This window comes from Ixodes scapularis, unplaced genomic scaffold (genome assembly GCF_016920785.2).
Source record: "Ixodes scapularis isolate PalLabHiFi unplaced genomic scaffold, ASM1692078v2 PGA_scaffold8__174_contigs__length_109621045, whole genome shotgun sequence".
In the NCBI taxonomy this organism is placed as follows: domain Eukaryota; kingdom Metazoa; phylum Arthropoda; class Arachnida; order Ixodida; family Ixodidae; genus Ixodes; species Ixodes scapularis.
In genome coordinates, this window is record NW_024609883.1 from 55189793 (window position 1) to 55216503 (window position 26711).

Here is a 26711-nt window from a genome sequence, read left to right on the forward strand (position 1 = left end):
GTCGGCTTCAGATTCATAGTCCCGGTTAATGAGGATTGATCTAAGCCGCGTTATGAAGTTTTTGATTGTCTCATTTCCTTCCTGGCGAGCCGAAAAGAACTTCGCCCGTTCGAATTCCTTGAATTTCTTAGGTACGAAATGTTCTTCGAGCTTTTTGAGCAACTCTTGATACGGTGTCTCCAGAAAGCTCTGTGGCTGAATTAGGCAGTAGAGCAGCTTGAATGTCTCGGTACCAAATGAAGCGATCAATAAGTTTCTCTTGTCCGCGTTGGTAGTGATGTTAGCGACGTCGAGACAAGCTTGAAAGCTTATCTGATAAAGCTTTCAGTTCTCTTTTTCGGCGTCGAATGTCCCGGGACCATGGAAGCGGTGGGTCTGGTTCTCCACCATGCTCGCTGCTGCTCTGCCGTGCTCCCGTTGAGTCCAGTGTGGTCTTCACCTTCGTCACCAGTGTAATAGTCCCGAGTCGAGGGGTGTACTGAGGGTTTATTCTAATACAGCAGGTCAGAGGGACATGACCAATAACCAACCTCCTAGACGATACTCATTGAGCGCTAGCGAATAATTTGCCTATCCGAATCACGCGTTCAAATGAGTGGTCACGTGCCTGGTCGAACGGGCACCCGTATCAAAACGAGTACCGTTTCAAACGGGTACCCGTATCGTATAATCACGTTTGATCCAAACGGATCGACAGGTTTGCCATCCATTTGATTCAAACGGGTCGACCAGTTTCCCACCCGTTTGAATTCCATATGGTGTTTTTCAGTAGGTCAGTCATTGCGAACCCATTGTATAAATTGTATTCCATTAAAAAAAAAACCGATTGGCTGGCAATGTTGTTTAATACTGGTTAGTCATCGGCACATTGAAGAAATTGTATACTGTTTCAAGTTAAGTTTAAATTGGCTGCCACTGTTCTCCAATGTTTGGCATTCATTGAAACTCGGCTGGGGAAACCTGAAACTACTTCCATTTGAGATCTAACAATCCTCCAATGTTGACCAATATTGGGTAGTCGATGCCACCCCATCGAATAAATTTGATACCAGCTCCCATGGAGCTCTAATGTGACACCAATGTTTATTTATTTATTTATTTAAAAGTTCCCTCAGGGCCCCGAAGGCATTACAGAAGGGAGCGGGTTACATCCAGCAGAATTCAACAACATACAATAAATAACAACCTATGAATGCAAAACAATATGTACATATTAGCGAAATGCTGAAATATGAACATTGTTAAAGCATTTTTTGGAAACAAAGCTGTCAGATATTGATACCACAGACGCTGGAAGGTGGTTCCACAGCACTGCGATTCGGGGTATGAATGTATTGTGGAAAGTACTAGCGTTACATGAAGGTACGCCCATCTTGTGTCGGTGATCGAGACGTGGTGATATGTAAAAAGGAGATGCTAATAACTTGTCACGCAAAGTATGATTCTGGTAGTAGATTTTGTGAAACAGGCACAAACGGAAAACTTCTCTACGCGATGCAAGATTAGGCAGGTTCAAACTTGATTTCATGAATGTTACGCTGGCAGTGCGGTGATAATTAGTAAGTATAAGGTTTAAAAGCGCAAACAGACAGGGACAATAGAAAATAACACAAAGGACAGGGACGAGGCGCTACACTCAACTAATTTATTGCAAGACCGTTCAACGCTTCTATAGACAACTCATCCGCCGTTTACATTTCAAACAACGGCAACAGCCACTAAAACACCTTACACACCCATCGATATAGGTCACTTCTTTATTTAGTAGGCTAACAGATGGCGCACTGATGCACTTGTCATTCTTCTTTTTAATAAAGAAAGCCTCTATAGTCTCCCGCTCTGTTTTTTCTTTCGCTTTTTTCAAGAATGTTGTTGACTCCAAAATCGGCTCGCAACCACAACGCTTCCAATGCTCCACAGACGAAAGAAAAAACTAAGCGGAAGATTATGGAGGCTTTCTTTATTAAAAAGAAGAATGACAAGTGCATCAGTTCGCCATCTGTTAGCCTACTAAATAAAGAAGTGACCTATCTCGATGGGTGTCTGTAAGGTATTTTAGTGGCTGTTGCCGTTGTTTGAAATGTAAACGGCGGATGAGTTGTCTATAGAAGCGTTGAACGGTCTTGCAATAAATCAGTTGAGAGTAGCGCCTTGTCCCTGTCCTTTGTGTTATTTTTTATTGTACCTGTCTGTTTGCGCTTTTAAACCTTATACCTACCATGGACCAACTAGCCAAAACCAAAGTTTTAATGATAATTAGTAATTATGAAACGGGCAGATCTATTTTGAATTGCTTCAACTGCAGATGTTAATACGCCAGTACCGGGGTCCCAAATTGAAGAGGCATATTCTAGTTTGGTGCGAACAAGCGTTTTGTAAAGTAGTAGTTTAAGCGATAATAGGGCTACTGAAAAATTTCGTTTTATGAAACCCAGCGTACGATTGGCGTTACTTGTTACGTATTGGATATGAGTTTCCCAGGACAGATTGGATGAAATATGAATTCCCAAATATTTGTAGGTTGTTACTTGTTGTGAAGGAGTAGGGTTCAGGTAATAACAAGACACATCAGTGTGAGCCAAAAAAACCCTCATTACCTTAAATTTACAAGACGCGAATCCAAGATAATGTACCAGAATCAATACTGAGTTTGCCTAGTTTATGAAGTAGTAGACTATGTGATATCTTATCAAATGCTTTAGCAAAATCGAGGAATATGCAGTCAGCTTGGGAACTTCGATCAAGAATTAGGTTAAGGTCATTACTGAAGGTTAGTAGCTGGGTTTCACACGAAAATGACTTACGAAAACCGTGTTGGGCCGGAGAAAAGAAGTTATTAGACTCCAAGAAGTTTACTAAATGTGAAAAAATGACGTGCTCATGAGTTTTGCAAGGGATGCTTGTTAGTGATATGGGGCGTTAATTAGAAGGAGAATGTTGAACACCCGTTTTGTATATCGGCACCACCTTTCCCAACTTCCAGTCGTCAGGTAAACACACACAATAAAGAGACTGATTAAATAGTTTAGAAAGTAATATAGAAGAATATTCTTTGGTACTTTTTAGGAATTTTGAATTAATACCGTCTACTCCCGCAGAACACGATATTTTTAAATTATCGATTACATTAACAATTCCACAAGCATCAATAGCAACCGGGTACATAGGAACAGATCCAGTTGTTGAAATGTATAGGTAAGGATTACACTTTAACATCAGAAAATGAAGCGAGAAAGGCGGAGTTCAAAACAGGGCACACTCACTAAAAGGCACAGCATTTCCAGAAGAACTAAACAATGATATTGACGATTTTTCATTTTGATTAATTACATTCCAAAACTGCTTTGGGTTGCTTGCTAAAAGTGATGGTAGAGTTACATAAAAATAAGTAGCCTCCACTTTTTTAATAGTAATTTCATAATTATTGGTAGCAATGTGGTATGCAGACCATTTAGAGTCAACATTTGAAAATTTACCTGCTCGAAATTTTTGTTTTTTCTTGTTAGAAAGCCCTTTTAATGCGGTAATAAACCATGGTGATTGCGGGAAAACGGAAATATTGCGCAAAGGTATATATGTACTAGTAAGATGCACAACCTGCATTTTAAATAACTCCCAAATTCATGAATCGAGCGTTCCGAAGAGAGCGGCAAGTAATCATCAAGAAAAAGAGAAAGTTCATTGTTAATGGCCTCGAAGTTGCCTTTAGCATAGTCGCGTTTTTTTTTTCTGATTCTTTGGAGCATTTTTAACAGGAACATCGATGGCAAAATGCATTAATGAATGATCACTTATGCCGTGCATTCATGGTGATAATTGAAGATATAAAAGAAGGTGACGTTCCTAAAATTAGATTCAATATGTTGACTGTTGTATGGGTAATTCTAGTAGAAAGAGTCATCAATTGACTGAAGCTGAAATCGTTACACAAGTTTATGAAGTGAGTCGCGTCTGATGAAAACGGGTGACTGTAAGCATGCAAGCCAGTTCAGACTATATTTGGGCACTTAAAGTCACCCAAAAGAATGATGGGAACGGGAGGAAAGCGCGTTAATATTGAGTTTATTGCGTTATGAAGACTGGTAACGAAGGAATGATTGTTAGATGGCGGACGATAACATACACCCAAAATAAGTTTCTGGTGATTCAAATGCAAACAAACCCATGTTATTTCCAATTCGCTACTCAGGCGCACACAAAACGATTCAATATTTATTGCAATTGCGATTAACGCACCGTTACCAGGCCTTTCACCTCTCTTGCAACGATTAACCTTAAAACTTTTTTCACAACAAAATATTTCGAAATTTTTAACACAAGAGGAAAGCCAGGTTTCGATTAAAACCACAATATCAGCACTGGATGAGTCTACCCCAGAGCACAAGTCATCCCCATGACACAACACACTCCTTAAATTACAAAAAAAGTACTGACAAATGTTTGTTTTTATCAGTACGACCCTCCCCCTTCGCCACTCGTTATGATGATGCAGGTGTTAGGTTAGTTGGAACAATCTCCGTGTTACCTCTCGCGCGCACATCGGGGAGGACCCAAACTTGAAAGCCGCATCTGTAGTCGCGTTGTACCGTGGATGCGGTACACTTTTTGTTAACATGCATCTTGTTATACCGCAGCTGGTATGGGCAATTCATAGCTTCACCAAATTCGATTAGTTTCTTTCTGGCGATTCCAGTAGCTGGAGAAAAACCTTTGGTGGTATACGTCATGCTTACTTTTAATTTTAGTCGCCAGTAGAGTACCTTGTCCTTGACCTTAAAGGAAGAAAACTTTATAACTAGCGGGAGACATCTGGTAGGATTAAAGGAGCCGACTCGATGTGCGCGATAAATGTAATCTGGAGTAACCTGGAGCTGAAGGGAACGGGAAATAAGCTCAAGAACTTTTGTTTCACTTTTCGCCCATGTTTCTGACGCAACATTGGGAAGACCATGAATAATGAGGTTATCACGTCTTGAACGATCTTCCAGGTCATTAAGACGCTCGAGTAAGTTAAGGTTATCGTTCTGCAGAGCTTCAGTGACGCCCTGCATCTCTTGAAGGTCGTGGTCGATTATTTCAAGCGCAGAAACCTTACTTCCAACAAGAAGCAGTCGACTTCGAAATTCGTTAATTTTTGCTTTAATGGATTGCTGTTTTTTTTTTTATTTCTTCCATGGTTTTTATTAAACTGATCTGCTCCTCCTGTGACTTTATGGCACGAGTATTAAGGTCTTGCTGCAGCTTCCACGAATCAGCTAGTTGCGTCGCTTCGGGTACAGTCATGGGGCCGGGGTTAAGCTCTACGTCTCCAGAGAGTAATAGCAGTGACCTCCAAACATCGAGACATTCTAACAGTAACGCGGAAAAAACACTTGGGCACGGATACAGCAAGAGGCAATGGTTGTTAGTTTTTTTAGCGTGTAATGATGGAGCGTAACCAACCTGCACAAGGATGCACACAGCGTTAGAACGATGCATTTCTAAGCTGTTTCCATGCCCACTGAAGTATCCAAGGGCGCTCCGCGGTTTTAAAGCCAGGCCATCGGTAAGTGACGATGTCGATGTCGATGCGGAAACCCTCTCGAACGGAGTGAAGACACGCTGCGGTTGCGGCCAATCCGAGGCGTAATAACGGCGCATTATTGTCCAATAATGCGCCGTTATTGGTACCCCACTGTATAAATCGGATGTCAAATTATCATATGTTTGCAAAGTTGGACGATGTTGGAGAGCTAGTGGCATTTATTTTGATACATTCAATACCCTTTGCAATCAATTTTGTATTATTTTTTCTCCTCTCGCTCGCTATTAGAGAGTAATTTAATTCAGTATGATAAACTTGATGCCATATTCAAGGGGCTTTCAAAGCATCGTTTAATAGTGAAGTATTGGCAATTCCTCGAATGTACTGAATCACTTTTCTAATAGCCTTCAAATTTTGAGCTATACTTTAATATTGTACGGTAACTTTAATGACCTATTGAAATGTCGGTTATCCTGTGATAACCGACATCTCGGTTATCACAGGATAGCTGAGGTGTCGGTGTCCTTAGTTACTTTCAATATTCTTTCACCTGAAATGGTTTGAAAACTTCAATTGAATACCGCATCAATATCGGACTAATTTAATGTGCTACATTGACGGTTCCACGAAACATACACGGATCTTTAGCTCAATTGTGAACCTTATTGCTCTAACTTAGGACAAAACTAGGTAAGATGTTTTGTACACCACCACATTTACTCCAAGACACACGACCTAAATGCAAAGTTATAACCGCTGTAAGCGGATCCGAAACGCTCGAGGTGGAGCCAATTTTCTGCTTCGGTGGCATTTCAGAAGTTAAGACTGCGCAAGCACACCTTTGATGGGCGCCCAAAACATGGATGCGCACGTGCACTCCAAGCTTTCAATAGATTGCTACAGAATGTTGTTCGAAGGTAGATGAAGTTTCGCAATAACATAGCTTCATGGTGCTGAAGCTCCGCACTGCTGCAAGAGCACGTGGTTATTTTTTTTGAGTCTCATCCGGAAGCTACGCTGCTCTTGACGACACAGCACGTACTCAGATTTTATAAACAGCGCCAACCAATGTTGACGCTGTGGACACACTCGCGTCTACTGTGATCCTTTCTCGCAGTTCGTCATTTCATTCGTGTGCACTCTGCGAGCAATTTTTAACACAAACACAAAATACCCGCGATTTTGCATTCTACTTTGAAAGCGCATTGACATGCATTACTTTTTACCACTCGGATCAGTTACCCACAAGAGCACTTTTCGCTGCCCCCAAAATTTAATTGCAATCATTCAATTAAAGCAAATTGCAATCCCCTGTTCGCGCTAAGAAAGCCGCGCTAGAAGTACTCTGCTCGGGATACTTCTGCGGAGCCTTTCTTTAAGCAAAACTCCCATAGTTCCTGGACAGTCTCAAAACGTTCAGCCCATCTTAATGTAGTATTTGACCCAAGACAGGGAACGGTGCACAAAAACGAACGCAGTAACGATCAGTATAATATGCGCCTGCGTAAGCGCTCGTTAAATGGTCGTTATTAATGAAGGTTATAGTCATAGATCCTTATGACGCGGTAAATGGAAAGAATATGGTAACTTACAGGTTCCTAAACATTAAATTCGTTGGCACTGATAACTCTCCTAGCAAATCTAGACGGTCGTGTCAGAGATTAACGCATTTCAGAATTCCCGAATATTGTCTAATTTCAAGGCTGTGTTGGCGCTGAAAATGTGGCGTGCGTGTGGGGCGGTTTATTGTTTCGTGATTTATTTTGCAGAAAGATTGTTTTACTTGACAGAGTGGCGAATAGCATTTGGAAATGAATTGATGCTTTATCAGAGCGCGTTTCTTTCGTCACAAAAGTGATCTCCACGATTCATGTCTCCGGAAAGGCGCTCCAGAGTGAAAAGGCGCTCCAAAGCTCTTCAGATTTACCCTGCGATGTAAAGCAACACTCGCTACAAGACATCTTGGCCAATCCAGTGCTCCGAGAGTAACACGTGACACTTTCTGAGCTTTGGAATGACTGTGCTGGGTCCTAGCATTCGTTGCGGTCCATCGTAACATCAGTGCGAAGAACACCGCTCATCTGTGAGCGATGATGTTACACGGTAGATGATGTCTTTGAGGGCGAGCCGGATATTTCGTGCACCGCGCCGACGTCCCTCGAGACTACAGTGTTGAGTGAGCTGACTGTGCGCTTCATGCTATCGCACGGAACGGCTGTCCAGTTGGCTGCGCCAGAGCCCGAAAAGCCCCAGAATTCTCCCCGATACAATGTCTCCTGGGATTTGCCGGAAAGGTCTGTTGGTCGCATTATCTGTTAGAAACCATCAAGCATTACACGCAGAAAACAAAAAAAAAAAAAGAAAAACTGTATGTTTTTGTCTTCGTTCTTAGTGATGTGATCGATATTTATAAAAACATCGCTGCGCATTCGGTCGTCATTGTATTGTGCTTGACTGATTGCGCTGCACAGGCTCGTTCCCAAAGTAGTATCCTAATGTGGGTAGCCGGTTCATAAAATGAACCGATTCATTTATTTAGACAACACTGTGCTCCGTTTAATAGTACGATAGATTCTAGTGGACTTTACGAGCTATCATAGTCACTTTGGAATTTCAAGTGGCTACGCCTTACTGCGTTCCTGTCACTGATGAATGATCACAGGACATTTATTGATTTGAAATCGAAACAATAGCAGACTGCGTCTAAAAAGAATTCATCAGCGAAGGTTACATTGATCTTGAGAATCGAGAGTGTCACCTTGTGCAGTTTTACATTGAGCTAGTGGTAGAAACCATAAAATTAGAGTAGTGCAACACTAAACAAAACAAAATACAGAACGCAAGGAAATAAACCACAGATACTTTAATATTTTCACCCGATATTTCCAAACCCCCAGCTTGACACACACGCACACACACACACATATATATATATATATATATATATATATATATATATATATATATATATATATATATATATATATATATATATATATATACATATATATATATATATATACATATATATATATATTATATAACTTACAAAAGTAAATTGTTAGATGCAACATAGTTTAAAGAATTAAGAATATAAAATGAATAAAAAAAGAAAGGGGCCCGACGTCCGTCGACGTTTCGGCAGTGGCACTGCCTTGTTGAGGACGGGAGCCCACATGGCGTACTGGGCTAGTTTTATAAAAGATCTAGGGGAAGGGTTTGTGGACGCGAAAGTTGGAAGGGGCTCGTATGGAAAGAGAAGCAGGGGGGGGGGGGGGGACGAGTTTAATTTTGTCGCAATGAGAGAGGCGGTTGTGGGTCCTGTTCACAGGTACATTGGTGGTATGAAGGAGCTTGTAGGGAAAAGGAAGCATTAGCCCCCCCCCCCCCCCCCCCCCCCAAGGTATATTGGTGGTATGAAGGAGCTTGTAGGGAAAAGGAAGCATTAGCCCCCCCCCCCCCCCCCCCCCCCCAATGCTTCCCCTTCCCTAGAAGCCCCTTCATCTCGTTGCAATGAGGGATGACGGTTGTAGGTACTGTTCGCAGGTGCATTGGTGGCCTTTCCCCACAAGGCCCCGTCTGCCACCCATGCCCACCAATGCCGGGTCGATTTTTTTAAATATTTATCTTACTTCACCTATATATATATATATATATATATATATATATATATATATATATTCAGTTCCAGTAGTCGTATCAGTTTAGTTTAGAACATTTCTGCAAACTTTACAAAGCCACACAATACCTTTCAAATAAATGTCGTTCGATCGATTTTTTTTAATCAAAATCTGCACGAATCTTTCTTTCCTTTTTTCTCACACCAAGACAAGCATTTGTCAGGTGATTTAATGAAGCAGCTCAAGCTGTTTCTTATTGACTTTGCCGAGGCCGTTCTGTGGTATCTTCTCGACGATCTTGACGCCCCCATGAAGATGCATGTGTGGTCGAACTTGGCCTGAAGTGGAAAGAATAAGCAACAACTCAGTTCCATGAGTAAATTTATATAGAACACGGAAAGGAATTTTAGTACCTATTTCAAATGCTCTGTACTTAATGTGTACGCCATTTACTTGTTTAAATTTAAAATGTTCACGGTGCTATACACCATTCGCCATTTATTAAGAGTTCAAAAATGATATAATACTCTACATCAAGGTGACTGATATTTCTACTTGTTTTCCTAACTTTATTTGCTTGAGATTAAATTAATATTATATGTTTCAGTATGCCGATGTATATGTCTTGTATCGGCGTTTGTTTTGTTTCCCTAGGTTGTATTCTTTGAGTGTTAGTATTTGGTTCCATGTTTGATATTTGTGCAATCTGCGCCACATAGAACACCGGTTATGGTTCTTTCTGAGAGCAAACAAAAAATATTATTAATATTTGTATCATGGCTCTGATCATTATTGGGTGATTTCAGATAAGATCGACCAAAGGATGGCTAGTCGACATTTGCAAATCAACTGATGTTTTTATATGTTATTGTCTAGTGTCTGGTATGAACGAATCCAAACTTAGTTTTGACTAGAAAAAATACTTGGGGACAGGAAAAATCGTAAGGCATGAGGTGGACAGTTGCATTAACGCGCACTGATAGAGGGGGCCCGTTTGAGAGTGAATAACTAAAGCGATAACATTAGGAGAACTCTAATACGTTTTAGGCGCAAACTATGGGTGTAGCTTGCTTGTAATATAAAGTAATAATATTTATTTAAAATTTATTTATTTTTCTAAAAATTGGCAAACATGCCTGCTCGAACGACAAATGGCAAAATTTGGAGGTCTGTATCTCATGAAATAATTTAATCATTATGATATAATTTGCAGATATTATTCTACTAATATATAGCTAATATTTAAGAAATAACTAAGGTATCTGTGTGATACAATAGTTAGGATATATTTAGTCAAACATGGAAAAAAAATCAAACAAACAAAAATTCCGACGCGAATAAAAAAAAAACACCACCCTCGATTTTTGTTTAAATTTAGGTAACCTGTTATACTCTATTTCGGCATTCATTTCTATTAAAAACATGTTGCATCATTTTATTGAGAAAGAAGATACAACTCCCCAAAGTAGGGTCCTTTTTCAAAGCCTACACTTAGCAGTGTTTTATACAAGAACTGACTCTGAGTTCCAGTTTCATGAAACCAACACACATCTTTTATATATTTTTATTCACATGAGGCCAATGATAACTAAAGAAATCGTTCACACACTTAAATTAAGGAGAAACTACTGTGTACAAAGAGGTATCATATTACGGACTAGTGATCCGAGAAAAGATCATGAGCCATCGGCCACTAGGAACTTTGTTTACTTTATTCTCCTGCGACACTATATGCTATTCCCTCTTCCGCTCTACCTTCATCTCTCTCTCTCTCTCTCTCTCATATATATCCCTGATATATATCCAGAACAAAAACATGTTCAAGCATTCCCTTTCTGCGTGGTAGTGTTCTGTGGCTAGCAAAAATCATTTCCTCGCTAAGCTCACGATAATGGCAAAATAGTTGCCGGAAACCGCAGACGACACTCGTCGCTAGTTCTGGCAAAACGGCCGATACAATCTTTTTTTCGCATTTCCCCGCTCGCTGTCAAGGACAAGGGGGTTCGCTTCAACCAGCAAAACATGGCCGCTGACGCCTGTTTACTGAGCAGTCATGCCTGTCGCCATCTCACTCGCTGGCGTCACGGGCGATAATATCAGGCACAAAGGGGCACACCAACCGGCCGCATTATCCCCAAATACTCGAGCCTCGCGTAAATACATAGAGTGTAAACGCTGTCGCCATGTTATCGTAGTAAGACCGCCCCCCCCCCCTCCCCCGACGGGGGACTGCAGTACGCGACGGCGTACTAACACAACGGCGACGATATCGACATCGCGGGCTCCGAATTTTCCCATAGTTCTACTCCACGGGCATTTCTCGAAACGCTTGATATTTTGTACGCCCGCCTGGAAGGATTTCAGGCGCGTAGTTAAGATAAGGCGGTTCTCCGCGGCAAAAGAAAGCAATTTCACAAAAGCTTAAAAGCGGCGGCGACGCGTGTGCGGTGAACGCTTGTAGTTTTGGTGTAGACAGGGTGTGTGTGTTCTCGTTGTTGACACCAGCCGGCGATAAGGCACTGCAGGCGGTAGCTCAGTACAGCAAGGGCTAATCCGAGTGACCATCAACGTAACCCCACCGCCAACCCCTCGCGAACCGGTCGCCGACATGGCTCAGGCTGTGTCATGAACCACGTGGTAGAAGCTCGGGTCCTTTCATATCAGCGCGTCGAGGGACGACAGTGCGATTCCGGAAAGTCTTTTTCGAAGGCCGCTGACCACAATTTTTTGTCTGGAGACTTTCCCTCTTTCTTCCTTTGACGTGGATCAAGCTTTGCCGACAGCCTCAGTTGTGACCTCTCTTTTCAAATGTACGTTTGCAGTGAGTGAGCTCCTCAGCCTCGGACTTGTCACTTGTGCACCCAGTAGTTCTTTCACTTGTCAATTATATGCCATCAGTTGGGGTTTAATTTCTATTATTTATGTATACATTATGAAGACGTCCTGGAGCTCCGAACGAGTGTTTTGTGCAGATTAGTTTTGCAAACACAAAAAGACTATACCAAAGCAGCGGAATTTTCGAAGTGTTGGCGAGTTGGACCATAACTCGTTGAAGCAAATTCTTCCGCCTGACTGTTCCACCAAAGTGAGTGCGACGGACTACATGTGCTACCATTGCTTCATGCACATCACTAAGGAGATCTCGATGCGAAGCTCAGAGCAGTGCCCTGACATATTTGTGCCAGCTGAAGAAGCAATTGAAGATCTAAATCGCAGCATACTACCTACAGATGTGTCGCCGCTGAGACAACCAAGCGTCGTATAAGTCGGGACAGGCCTGCCTATGTCAAGAGAAAGCAGACAGAACTGGAGCAGGTTGCTGTCAAGAATATACGCTCAAGGCTACGTATTGCGTACGACAGGGACGCACCATCGGGGTCGTCCGAACCAACATGCTCCACATGCACTGAGTGGGTGGACAACTTTCGGCAGGCCTTTGAAACCGCCACCTCTCTCCGGGAACGTTGTCAACTGCTTACGCTCCTGCCGTCAACACTGACGAAGAATGAGGTTCAAAAGATGATTCCACAGGCCTCAATGTACCTCATCAGTAAATCCCGAAAACTCAAGGAAAAGCATGGCGTGTGGTATGAGCCGGATCCTTACACGATGTGCAAGGTGAGCCCTGAGAACCTGTCTGCTACCCTAGAGTACTTCACGAAAGACGAGCTACAATGTTCGCGCCGAAGTCCCAACCAGAAGGACGTCATCTCTGTCATGCTCAACGGAGAGAAAACGTTCGTGCCAAAGCGCTTCATGACACGCTCAATACGAGAGACCTTCCGTATATGCAAAGACAAGCATCCCGATTCCGGCGTTGGGCTAACGAAATTTTATTCGTTGCGCCCTAGATGGGTCCAATGTATTCCACACCAGGAAGTGTGCGTTTGTGTGCGCTGCGCCAATTATTATCTTTGTATTGCCGCTCTAGAGAACGTTACAGGCTCGACATTCAACACTGGGGAAATGAACTCGGCATTTCTGTGCGACCCAGCAACAGAACTGTGCCTTCAAGGAGACTGTGATCACTGCCGAAAAGGCCAGTTTCTTACACTCCAGGAACTTGATATCCCGGAGGATGAAGAGATTGTACTTGCAACATGGGAGTCCGGCGACCTTGTGAAAAAAACTTTGGAACCTGAGACTTTCCTAAAAGTCATCCAAGTGACGGTTGGAAGTTGGGTACTTCACAACCATATCCGGCAAACGCAAGGTAAAGCGATCTACGATGAAAAACAGTGCATGCAACGCGGGAGCATTGTCTTTCATTTTGACTTTGCTGAAAACTGGACCATCGTGCTTCCTGACGAAGTGCAAGCATATCACTGGAAAAAAAAAACAAGTTTCGATATTTACATGTGTAGTGACGACAAGAAAATCTACAAACAGCTTTGCCATCATCAGTGAGGACCTGTGTCACGACGCCGCTCACGCTTGCTTGGCTCTAGAAAAAGTGAAGGAGTGGGTTGAAGACAACGTTGCGGTATACTCGTACGTGACATACGTAAGTGACGGCGCCGCCAGTCATTTCAAGAATCGCTACTAGCTTCACCAATTTGCAAAGGACGATTGCCCACAAGCCCAGTGGTTATTTTCTGCATCTGGACATGGGAAAAATGCATGTGACGGTGTTGGCGGACTCGTGAAGCACCAGGCCACGCTGAACAACCTGAGAGAACGTTCAGTAAGCGCAATTCAGACGGCCAGGACAATGGTGAGCGTTCTATCAAAGAAACTGAAAGGCGTGCATCTTGTATATCTGGACGAAAATGAGGTTGTTCGGTATCGTGAACAAAAAAAAAGAAGAGTGGCTGACGGTGCGCGCCTTCCCTGGCATTCAGTCTTGGCACGCGTGGCGGCTCAGCAAGTCATCAACAGAAGGGACCTGTGGCGTATATGTAGCACGGACAGTCGGATCTGCTTGGAAGCAACTTTATTAAATGGGTACAGCGAGGAAAACCTTAGCGTAAAGTGCCGAATTTGATTTCCCAAGGACTGCTCATTTTGAATGCAGGGACGTCTTATTTATCACATTTTTCTTCACGGGGTATTTAACCTACTGTTTTTGTTGGTGGTTACTAATAATTTTTATCTGATCACTATAAAAAAAATCCCAAAATGTTATCCTCGAGCAGGATAAAATATATCGGCTTGCCACGATTCATTCATACACCGAGAGCATCGAAGCTGCTCCAGTTAGGCACTATGGCATCCGTCACCTGAAATTGTTTGTAATCGTAAATACACAGCCAACCTAAATATCTTACAATTATATCTTTGTTTTTGTGTGTGGAAGTAAAGTTATTTATTTTACTCTAGATGTAAAATATACCGGAAGGTACAACTTCACACTGCATCATCTTTTCTCAAATCATTAGTCTCTAATATGATACCACTTTGTACGCTTATGTAAAATGCTGTATATAGTTTCTCCTCCCTTTTACTGTGTGACCGATCGCTCTTTTTATCAATGACCTTATCTGAATAAATGTATATAAAAGATTTGTGCAAGTTTCATGAAACTGGAACTCAGAGTCACTTCTTGTATAGGACACTGCTAAGTGTAGGCTTTGAAAAAGGACCCTACTTTGGGGAGTTGTTTCTTCTTTCACAGTGCAATGATGCAACATGTTTTTAATAGAAATGAATGCCGAAATAGAGTATAACAGGGTACCCAAACTTAAAAAAAATTGAAGGCGGTGTTTTTTTTTATTCGCATTGGAATTTTTCTTTGTTTGATTTTTTTCCCATGTTTGCCTAAATATATTGTAACTATATTGTCACTCAGATACCTTATTTATTTTTTCAATAATAGCCATATATTAGTAAAATAATGTCTGGAAGTTGTGTAATAATGATTAAATTATTTCATGAGATACAGATTTCCAAAGTTTGCCATTTGTCGTTCGAGCAGGCATGTTTGGCAATTTTTAGAAAACTAAATGAATTTTTAATAAATATTATTACTTTATATTACAAGCAAGTTGTACCCATAGTTTGTTTGTAAAATGTTTTAAAATTCTCCTAATTTTATTGTTTTAATTATTCACTTTCAAACTTGCCTCCTCCATCAGTGCGCGTTATTGCAACTGTCCACCTCTCCCTGCCTTACGATTTTTCTTGTCTCCAAATTTTTTTTCTGGTCAAAACTAAGTGTGGATTCGTTTATACCAGACACTAGACAATGTCATATAAAAACATCAGTTGATTTAAAAATGTCGACCAGCCACCCTTTGGTCGATCTTATCTGAAATCACCCTATTATTAAATTAATCGCTGGAGGCTGGGTTTCGGTCACATAAGTCAACTCGGGCTTTGGTCTGACCCAATACCATACAATTGGATGCCTGAAAAAAATAACATTATTATCAATATCCATATCATTAGTATTACCGTCATCATAATCGACATCCTGAAAATCGGAAATTCTGGAACAAAAAGTAACGAGTACTTGTAGGTCCAGGCAATATTATTTTCATTCAGTCATTCATAATTTCATTTATAAAAAAAATATGAAACAGGTTTACAGCTCCATGTAATGCCGAATGAGAGCGCAGCTACTGAGGAGGAGGAGGGGAGGGTACGAAGAGGAGGGTATGCCGCTCCTTCTCCTCCTTTACACTTCCCTCCTCCCCTCTTACTCCTGCTCCCTATCTCCACCCTTCTCCTCCCTCCTCGTTTTCTCTTCCTCCACCCCCTCCTCCTACCATCCCTCCCTCCCACCCCGTTCGTGTGGTCTCTCATGACACTAGTGACCCTCGTGATATTGCCGCGCGCAAGGCTGAGAAAGAAACGCTCGGTCACGGTCCTCCAGAAAGTTCCCGTTTATTCATGTGCCGCACGTAACTTCTATCATTTATCCCTGCTTTTGTTTTCTAGAAAGTACGTGTTCATTCTCGCCCCGATCACGCGACGCTCGAACCGCTTTCGCCGAATCTTCGAGATAGCGGCGCACTCTAGATAAGAGGCCGCCCGCGACCTTGTCGAGTCAGTCTCGCCGTAGCGTTCGATTCTGCTGACACGCCGACTTCGACGCCCGCGACGCTCTGCTTTCTTCTGTCTCCTTCTTTATTTTTGGCACAAGTTCGCCACATTAAACGTTTATTTATTCCTGTCTATTTCTTGTTTATTAGTCACCACCCGTGACATTTTGGTGGAGGTGCGGGGTACCGCATGTTCGTGCAGCGCAGCCCCCCAAGTTCCCGCACTGCAAGTCCGAACCCAAGCTCCCGAGGACCCAACGAAGACCAGATCGAGACTCGATCAAGTCGCGGAACCCAAGGGCTACACCCGGAATACGGACCTTTACCACCCAGGACCAGGCAGCCGACGATGGCCAACCAGTCGCAGACCCCCGCCGCTCCTGCCGTCGTCTACCTACCCGTCGCTCCTCGGACACCGGCTCCATTCCACGGCGAGCAGTACGAAGACGCCGAAGACTGAATTGACCAGTATGAACGCGTTGCCCGCCACAATTGCTGGACAGACGAGCAGCGCCTACACAATGTCTATTTTTCGCTTGAGGGGACTGCCAAGCACTGGTACGAGAATCATGAGTCCTCCCTGACGTCGTGGGACATTTTCAAGAACGATCTCAAGGCTACCTTCATCAACCACCACCGCCGAGAGAGAGCCGAGGACCTACTGCGAACCAGAACCCAGGGCCCCAACGAGAGTGTCACCGGCTTCGTAGAGGACGTCCTGCGCCTGAGCGCCCGCGCCGACCCTCGGGCTACAGAGGAGAAGAAGCTACGAATCCCCATGCGGGGCGTGAGAGAAAACATCTTTGGTGGCCTTGTCCGCAGCCCTCCGACAACTGTCGAAGACTTTGTCGCCGAGGCAACGAACATCGAGCGTGCCCTGCAAGCCCGAGCCAGCCACTACCAGAGGCTACCCGGCGTCAGCGCGGTTCCGCCGTCCGCTTGCGACCTTGGGTCCAGCATCTCAAGCATTCGCGAGATCATTCGCGACGTCGTCCGGGAGGAGCTGCGAAAGCTACTACCCGCCGCGGACCGACCAGCTTCGCTCTCCGTCGCTGAGGTCGTGCGGGAAGAGGTGCAGAGAGCCATTCAACCAGAGGCTCCCATCAGCGCAGCAGTCTCCGAAGAACCCGCGCTAACTTACGCCGCAGTGGCCCGACGGCCACCGCCTCCTCCTCGCGCCTATGTCGCGCCGCCCCGACGCCAGTCTCTTGCGCCGCAGCACGACCGACGCCACGACGACCAGCCCCAGTACGCCAGCCAGGAGCCCCGTGCACCCCGGAAGACCGATGTGTGGCGAACGCCCGACCGACGCCCTCTGTGCTTCCACTGCGGGGAGGCAGACCACACCTACCGCCGATGCCCATACCGTCGACTCGGGCTGCGCGGATTCCACCCAAGCGACCCGCGCCCCCGGTATGGTGAACGCCCTCGGGAGATCGACGAGTACCTGCGACGACCCCAGTCCCCCGAGCCTGCGTCCCGCCGAGAGTTCCGGTCGCCGTCACCGCGACGTCCAGCTTCGCCGATGCACCGACCCCGACGTGAAAGCCTGTCGCCCCTCGCTCCTCGCCGGGGAAACTAGGCGCGGCAACCCCTGGAGGTGGAGTTGCCGAAGACGACCGACGTAAAGAGCCTCCACGAACGACGGAGCGCTCCCACTCTCCCGACGATACGCATCGCAACGACGCTCCTGCTTCGGTGTCCAACAACTTAAACGTTGTTATTGACGGCCTCGACTCATCGGCACTCGTGGACACCGGAGCAGACTACTCAGTCTTGAGTGGGAGGCTCTCTCGCCGCCTGCGAAAAGTCGTGACGCCGTGGGATGGACCCCAAATACGAACCGCCGGAGGACATCTCATCACGCCAGTCGGGAGATGCACTGCTCGCGTCGAGATCCACGGTGAAACGTGCCCTGTGAAGTTCGTCGTTCTGCAAGACTGTTCGAGGGAGGTTATCCTCGGAATGGACTTTCTCTGCGAGTATGGCGCCGTCATCGACCTCGGGGCAAACCAGTTGACGCTGCGGAAACCTGTTTTACCGCCGGTGGAGACCAACCCAACATCAACCGCGATCCGAGTTATCGCCGACCATGTGAACCTACCGCCGCGGTCGAGTGTTTTCGTCACCGTTATGGCCGACGCCGCCATGCACGGTGAAGCTCTTCTGGAAGGCAGCGTCCAACTGCTCCTCGAAAAAGGAATTGGCGTCGCAAGAGGCGTAACGGATCTCCAAGAAAGACGTACAACTGTTCTTGTGACGAACTTTCGAGAGGAGCCGCAGCACCTAACGAAGGGTACCACCGTGGGCCACGTCGAGGAGCTTCAAGCGCCAGCGGTGGTCACCGCAATCTCCGAGGAAACCTCGTCCCCACAGCAGAAAAGCACGACGCCGCCGCCGCTCGACATTGACCCCGAGCTCCCAGCTACGAAGCGCCGGCAACTGATTGATCTCCTTGCCGAATACAGTGACTGTTTTGCCACGACATCAAAGATTCGCCAAACACCAATGGCGAAACATCGCATTGTTACCGACGACGACGCACTTCCTGTCCACCAGTCGCCGTATCGGGTCTCCTTAAAGGAAAGGAAAGTGATTCAAGATCAAGTCCAGGAGATGCTCGACGACGACATCATTCAACCCTCAAGGAGCCCATGGGCGTCCCCAGTCGTCCTTGTGAAGAAGAAGGACGGAACCCTGCGGTTCTGCGTGGACTATCGTCGACTGAACGCCGTGACAAAGAAGGACGTCTATCCGCTCCCCCGCATCGATGATACGTTAGACCGACTGCGCCACTCCCGATATTTTTCGTCGATGGACCTGAAGAGTGGTTATTGTCAGATTGAAGTCGACGAACGTGACCGGGAGAAAACTGCCTTCGTCACTCCCGACGGACTATACGAATTCAAAGTGATGCCGTTCGGACTTTGTACAGCACCAGCCACCTTCCAGCGCGTCATGGACACCGTGCTGGCAGGTCTGAAATGGCAGAGCTGCCTCGTCTACCTGGACGATGTCGTGGTATTCTCACGAGATTTCGACGAACACCTCAGACGACTTCGAGCCGTGCTTCAAGCCATCAAGACCGCCGGCCTGTCACTCAAGCCAACAAAGTGTCGGTTCGCCTATGGGGAACTAAAGTTCCTTGGCCACGTCGTGAACAACAAGGGTGTTCTACCTGACCCCGAGAAGACCCGCGCCGTAGCTGCATTTACGCCGCCGTCTGACAAGAAGGCCGTGAGAAGATTTCTCGGACTCTGTGCCTACTACAGGCGCTTTGTTCGAGACTTCGCCAAGCTATCCGCACCGCTGACACACCTCACGAAGGACGCCGTAAAGTTCGAGTGGACAGAAGAACACCAGAGGTCATTCGACGAGCTCAAACGAAGACTACAGACGCCCCCGATTCTTGGCCATTTCGACCAGTTTGCTGAAACCGAGATCCACACCGACGCCAGTAACACCGGACTGGGTGCGGTACTAGTCCAAGTGCAGGACGGAGCCGAGCGAGTTATCGCATACGCAAGTCGGACGCTGTCTAAAGCGGAGAGGAACTATTCAACGACCGAAAAGGAGTGCCTCGCTGTCGTATGGGCAATAACAAAGTTTCGCCCATATTTGTATGGAAGTTCTTTTCGCGTAGTCACAGACCACCACTTGCTCTGCTGGCTAGCGAATCTGAAGGACCCCTCCGGACGCCTCGCTCGGTGGAGCCTACGACTGCAGGAGTTCGACATGGCCGTGGTGTACAAGTCCGGCCGGAAGCACAATGACGCCGACTGCCTGTCAAGGGCCCCAGTCGAGGCCGGTCCTGCCTGCACCAAAGAGGACGACGATGAGTGTTTCCTCGGCGCTCTGGATGTAAGCGACATGGCAGCACGCCAACGAGACGACCCTGAGCTGCGAGCACTCGTCGAACACCTAGAGGGGCAAGGAAGCGCCGTTCCCCGCGGTTTTGTTCGAACACTGCCAACCTTCTCCATCCGACGAGGCGTACTGTACAAGGAGAACTTCAGCGACAGCAACACGGCGTGGCTGTTGGTGATCCCTTCCAGTCTTCGAGAAGAAATTTTTCAAGCCTGCCACGATGACCCGACGGCGGGACACCTTGGTTACAGCAGGACTCTTGCGAGGATACGCGAAAAGTACTACTGGCCCAAGCTTGCGAAGACAGTACACCACTACACCCGATCTTGCCACGAGTGTCAACGAAAGAAGAAGCCACCGACGAGACCGGCAGGACTTCTTCAGCCTATTGCGCCGCCATCTGCCCCATTCCAGCAAATCGGTATGGATTTACTCGGACCTTTCCCACCGTCGACGCAAGGAAACCGATGGATAATCGTCGCAACCGATTATCTCACGCGGTACGCCGAGACAAAAGCCCTTCCATCAGGAACGGCTGTTGAAGTCGCCAAGTTTTTCATCGAGTCCATTGTCCTCCGGCACGGCGCTCCCGAAGTCCTGATCTTAGACCGTGGATCATCATTCATGGCCCAGCTGACGCAAGAAGTCCTTCGTCTCAGCCACACCAGCCATCGTCGCACCACGGCGTACCACCCGCAGACCAACGGGCTGACGGAGAGACTCAACAAAACCATCGCCGACATGATCTCCATGTACCTCGACGTGGAGCACAAGACATGGGACGAGGTGTTGCCGTACGTCACATTTGCCTACAACACGGCCGTACAAGAGACCACCGGAGTGACACCCTTTCAACTGGTGCATGGGCGCAAAGTAACGACCATGCTGGACGCGATGCTGCCCCATGAGCCAGATGACAGTGAGAGCGACGACGCCCAGGTGGTTGCTCAACGGGCCGAAGAAGTCCGCCAGCTCGCCCGACTCAGGATTCAAGACCAGCAACGCGCCGACGCGGGCCGCTACAACCTTCGTCGCAGGGACGTTCACTTCCAGCCCGGAGACAGGGTGTGGGTTTGGACGCCCATCCGTCGCCGCGGCCTCAGTGAGAAACTGCTGAAACGGTACTTTGGACCATACAAGGTACTTCGTCGCCTCGGCGAGCTGAACTTCGAGGTGATGCCCGACGGAACACGAACATCGTCACGCCGCCCACCACGACCTGAGGTCGTCCACGTCGTGCGCCTGAAGCCGTACTACGCTCGATAGGACTGTGGACCTTTTGTGCTCCAAAAGACTCTTTAGTTTATCGTTCTTTTTTATTTTGATTTGTTTTACACTGCATCGGGGCGATGCACTTTTAAAGGGGGGAGTAATGCCGCGCGCAAGGCTGAGAAAGAAACGCTCGGTCACGGTCCTCCAGAAAGTTCCCGTTTATTCATGTACCGCACGTAACTTCTATCATTTATCCCTGCTTTTGTTTTCTAGAAAGTACGTGTTCATTCTCGCCCCGATCACGCGACGCTCGAACCGCTTTCGCCGAATCTTCGAGATAGCGGCGCACTCTAGATAAGAGGCCGCCCGCGACCTTGTCGAGTCAGTCTCGCCCTAGCGCTCGATTCTGCTGACACGCCGACTTCGACGCCCGCGACGCTCTGCTTTCTTCTGTCTCCTTCTTTATTTTTGGCACAAGTTCGCCACATTAAACGTTTATTTATTCCTGTCTATTTCTTGTTTATTAGTCACCACCCGTGACAATATCAGGTCGCGACCTTCACTGCAAAGGTCGTGACCTTCGTCGTGACCTTCACGAGTAACCTTCATCCCAACTGACGTCACGTATGACGTCACTGGGGACCGTTATGACATCAACACGTGACGTCACTCATGATTTCCGCATTGCATTATGGGAGGTTTCCCATTATAACGTCACGCGTGTACATCGTGACGCCATTGGTGACTCTCGTGACCCTCGTGATCTGACGTGTGACGTCATCATGGGAAACGTCCCATAATGCAATGCGTGGGTCACGAATGAGACCCGCGCGTTCCATTATGTGACGATTCCCGTAATGCAACGCACGGTTACGCCCACGCCGACGGTGATACCGCTCAAGCCGGAAACGGGCGCCTATGAGCTGCGCTCTTAAAGAATAGAACTCATACTGGTGTTCTTTTTCTAACGGAGTGGGTCAGGTAATTTCGAAATATACTATAGACACGCATTGCAAATAATATCAAGACCAATATTCACCTGCGACGAATATTTTCAGCTTTTCCTCTGTGATTTCACTGCTAGGTTTCTTCAACACAACAAAAGCCTTTGCTACTTTCAGATATTCTGGATGAGGAACGCCAATCACTGCAGCGTCTGCAATTCCTTCATGGCTGAGCAAGACCCGTTCAATCGAGGAAGGTGCCACGCGGATCCCCATACACCAGAACACATGGATGGTCCTTTCAACGAAGAAGAAATGGCCATCTTCATTGTAATAGAGAATGTCACCTGAAAGCGATTTCTACTAATCAAATCTGAAACGCCACTCCACGTCAAGTAAAGTCAAGTAGAAACAAGAAGCTTGGCATATGAAAGAGCAAACGTCCAGACTTACGGTGTAGAATCCAAAATGTTTTTCTTTTACGTTTTACAGATTTGTTATCGAGAAACCGTGAAAGCTACCTTAATGCGGTCTGTACATGTGAGTTATACGGTCAGGTGGCCATATGATAGGGAACTAACCGTCATAATGAGTAGGTTAATTAACTAAAACGTTTATTTAACTTAATAATTACTGGAGATATGAATATTGTTCAAAAATATAATCATGCTGGGAGTCACTAAAATCTGGTTAATCAGTAAATTTTGTCGAAATTTCGAGGGCTTGGCAAAGACGAGTGGTGCTCTAAATTTACAACTCGTGCTACTGTCGCAAAACTGATAATCCAAAAACGAAAAAAAAAAAAAAAAACTAAAGGATGCGCGCGTGCGTGTTGAATTTAGAAGCATTTTGGAACCCAGTAAACAAAACCAGGCGCATCCAATTAAACTTTTTGAAAATTCACTAATTTTTGTTTTTCGATGACACAAACTAAATATTTCTCATTGAAACCATGTAATTATTTTCAATGATTAAAACGTTATTTAACAAATTTAGTGATGATAAGTAAAATTTTAACAAATTTCACCTATTGTCACAATTATACCTATATATAATGTCCATCTAACCGTATAGCGCACCTGTACAGAATGCACTAATGCATCTGTAGCGGCGCTTTATTGACAAAAATATATTAAGCTGAAATTAAACACTATTTTTGTTATAAACCGTCTTTTGGAGTCATTGATCTAAATCTCAGCTCTGAACCTTCTCACCTCTTTCTGCGGAGACTTCATTACTGAGGTCAAGAACGATACCGGTAAAATATATCAAAATGTGCGAAAATATTGTGATGGTGAAGCTGACATATAGTACAGTCAAAGATGTTATAACGTGTTTTACGCACTCAAGAATCCAAGCATTTCTAACGAAGAGTGCGTGTTAAGGCAAGTTCGTAAATGACGCGGCTAAAACCAGGGCTCCCTCAATAACCTGATGAGAAATATGATGAGCGGTCATTAATTTTTTTTACAGCAAATGTTCAAAGGTTAATTTAAGTTATATTTTTTAACATTAATACCTTAATGCGCAATAACATTTCTTCGTATATATATATATATCGTACCTGTTTTGTGGCCGCTTTAAAATAAGGTTTATTTTTAAATATTTATTCTTTGAAATCTTTTCTAGAGCAGACTACGAGCTGCAAACTATAATGGAAATAGAGTATCCAACTGTTTCTAAGTACTTCCTATTCACTTAATATCACTTATAATTTCGTAAAGGTACATATTTGAAGCGGAGATTTTTTTTTGCTCTGGTACTGTCTCATAAGCCAAATGTTTTCTATAGGTTCATTGTATGCCAGACCAATCTTGATTAGGATACTACGCGTTTTTCACTTCATTAATGGTAATAGCTGGTGAAAATACCTGTTTGCACCCAACCATCAATGATGGTCTTTGATGTTGCTTCGGGATTTCCATAATATCCCTTCATAGCACGCGGCGTTTTCACTAATGCCATTCCTTTTTCGTTTGGTCCAAGCACGTCCCCAGTCTTCACGTCCACTATCTGGCAAATAAAAAAAAATATATATATATTTCTTTGGCGCATCATACAATATAATAAGCTATAAAACTCCGAATTAATATCCGTAAGTTCAAATAACACGCGGTTTGGAAACATTCGTCTTTGCATGTTTTCACGCGAAGCAGTAGACATCATGATTTACAATTTTAAAGCATTGCATTAGATTATGCTAAAATGTTTAAACATATATTGTATTTTCATTTTTCATTTTATTACCTTAAGGACTCCGTTAGCTGTATTACATCAGGGGTGGGGTCACATATAAAAGCATTTTTAAGAGACATTCATGTCGGAAGGTGGTTTACGACAGTCTCCATTAATAGGGATGGACATGTGATGGCGACGTCGTGGTGGGGAAGGCCGTTCCAGTCTGCTGCTGCTTGAAAAAAAAAAGGAGGCTAAAAAAGTAGTAGCGCGGGCACGTATGAGCGTTACTTGAAGTGGATGACCAATGCGTGGAGATATGCGTGATGGCGGGACAATGTAAGGTGCATGGTTGAGGGAGCCGTAGTAAAACTTGTGAAAGAGGGAGAGGCTGGAAGTGCGACGGCGAAGAGAAAGAGGTGGCAGGCCTCAGGCCGAGAAAGAGGTGTCAGGTCGGATTCTGCTTTTAAAGATGAAACGCTGATATCATATGAATAGGCAGAATGAATGAACCTTGTGGATCGAATTTGAACAGATTCAAGTTCATTACTAATATGTGCTTCGTAAAGGTTCCAGATGGCAGATGCGTATTCGAGTTTTGATCTCTCAAGTGTTTTGTACGCAAGTAAACGTACGTGCTTCGAAGCATGGCGTAGATTACGTTTAAGAAATCCAAGGACTTTTTTTTTTGCAGCTGATACGACGTTGGTAGTATGCGCGCGCCAAGCTAGATCGTTCGACAGTGTTACACGTAGGTATTCAGATGATTATGCAGATTCGGCAGTGACGCTAGCCATTGTATAGGGAAAAAGAAAGGGGTTACTACGTAGAGAAATATAGAACTACGTAAAAAGTGGCCACTCAAGCCGCTTCGTGGCCCAGGAGTTAGGGACTCTACTGACCGTTAGTAGGCGCAACAGTGTCACATGACCTGAACATTTGTCAGATATATAATATTAATAAATAACTTTGTTGTATAGAGTCAACCTTTAAAGTTATTACGAACTTTGAAAACTTTCAAGAACGACTTCAACAGCTTTGGCTACGGCTGCGGCCCGACGGTTGGCTTCGGAGTCGTGGACTCGACGGAGGGCGGATACTTCGGCTGCTTGGTTTGTGTCTCTTGCCTCGTTGTGTGGGTTGAGTTGGTTCCGCGGCTTGTTGTCTCGTGCGGCTTTGTAATCATTCTTCCGTCGCGGTCATGGTATACGGTATACGTAAGAAGTCTTGTGACTGTAGTTTCTTTTTTGACGGACATTTGCATTCGGTCACTAAATTTAGAAGCCACTGGGCCAGATTGTTCTTTTATTGTTGCTGTATCAGTCACAGGGTCAAATGTGCAAGCGCTTTTCATGGAACTTGGACGGTAATTTATTTGAATGCCCTCCATCATATTGCATTTGTAGCTGTAAGTCTCGCTGTAATACAGTACTTTTTTTCAGTGTTGCACTGTTGACGCGTTAGTCATACATCTTGCATGTGCATGGGCGTACCAACCCGGGGGGGGGGGGGGGGGGGCAAGGGGGTCGCTTGCCCTCCCAGCTCTTCCGGGGGGGGGGAAGGGGGGGCAAGGCTTGTGTTTTGCCCCCCCCCCCCCTCGAAACAGCCGCCAATGGGCAGGGCAAACACTGGCCAGCGGCGCCCAAGGGAAACCAAGGGTACCGCCCCCAGCCCGGGGGGTAGGGGTCTGGTTTGCCCCCCCCCCCCTCTCCCGCCCACACACACACTCAAAAACAAGTTGGTACGCCAGTGTGCTGTAATATATGGATAACATACATCACTCATCGTCTTCAGAGCTGTTGTTTGTTTTGCTTGTCATAGTTACAAAAATAAATGCTTTTGTGTGTCAATCCCTGCTGTCGTCCCATGTCACCCCTTCAAGAGAGTTATCACAAATGTGAAAATATCCTTTTCGGTGTGCGGTCAGTTTGAATTATATGTAGCGCTGGATGAATTCTCTTCTGTAGAACAATTAAAGTATACTTATAAAACAATCCTATTTTAAACAAAAACCATATACTAGTTAAAAAAAACACCGGTTCCTAAAACTAGAGGGCGCACGCTACTGCCCGACACAAAAATACCGCCATAATTCGTTTTGATTCCATTCATTCATCTGGCCAGCGGTTACTGCGCGTATCAATCCATTCAACACTCAACTAGGGACTATACTGGCCTCTGGGTGCGCCCGCTGACACTGGATTGGGCCGCTGGTGCCTATGGAAGTGTACGCTCTTTACGTAGTACTATATTTCTCTACGGTTACGGCGACGATGGAATGATACAAGTTTACATTTTCTGGGACTAGGGGTCATTTGCCAACAGTCGCACCATTCTTGCACATGGTTAAGGTCATTCTACAGGCATGTCTGGTCAGAGATGTTGG

At 45.4% G+C, this 26711-nt stretch overlaps 1 protein-coding gene across 1 annotated transcript in view; it reads right to left on the minus strand.

Annotated features, from left to right (window-relative positions):
* Window positions 1-9372: 9372 nt before the first annotated feature.
* LOC115320902 (luciferin 4-monooxygenase-like) overlaps window positions 9373-26711 on the minus strand; it is a 65087-nt gene continuing 47748 nt past the window's right edge. The window contains exons 5-7 of the mRNA XM_042286991.1: window positions 24022-24163; window positions 22246-22497; window positions 9373-9482 (exon numbers count right to left, since the gene is read on the minus strand). Coding sequence (XP_042142925.1) covers window positions 9373-9482; window positions 22246-22497; window positions 24022-24163 — 504 coding nt within the window. The remainder of the gene's footprint in view (window positions 9483-22245; window positions 22498-24021; window positions 24164-26711) is intronic.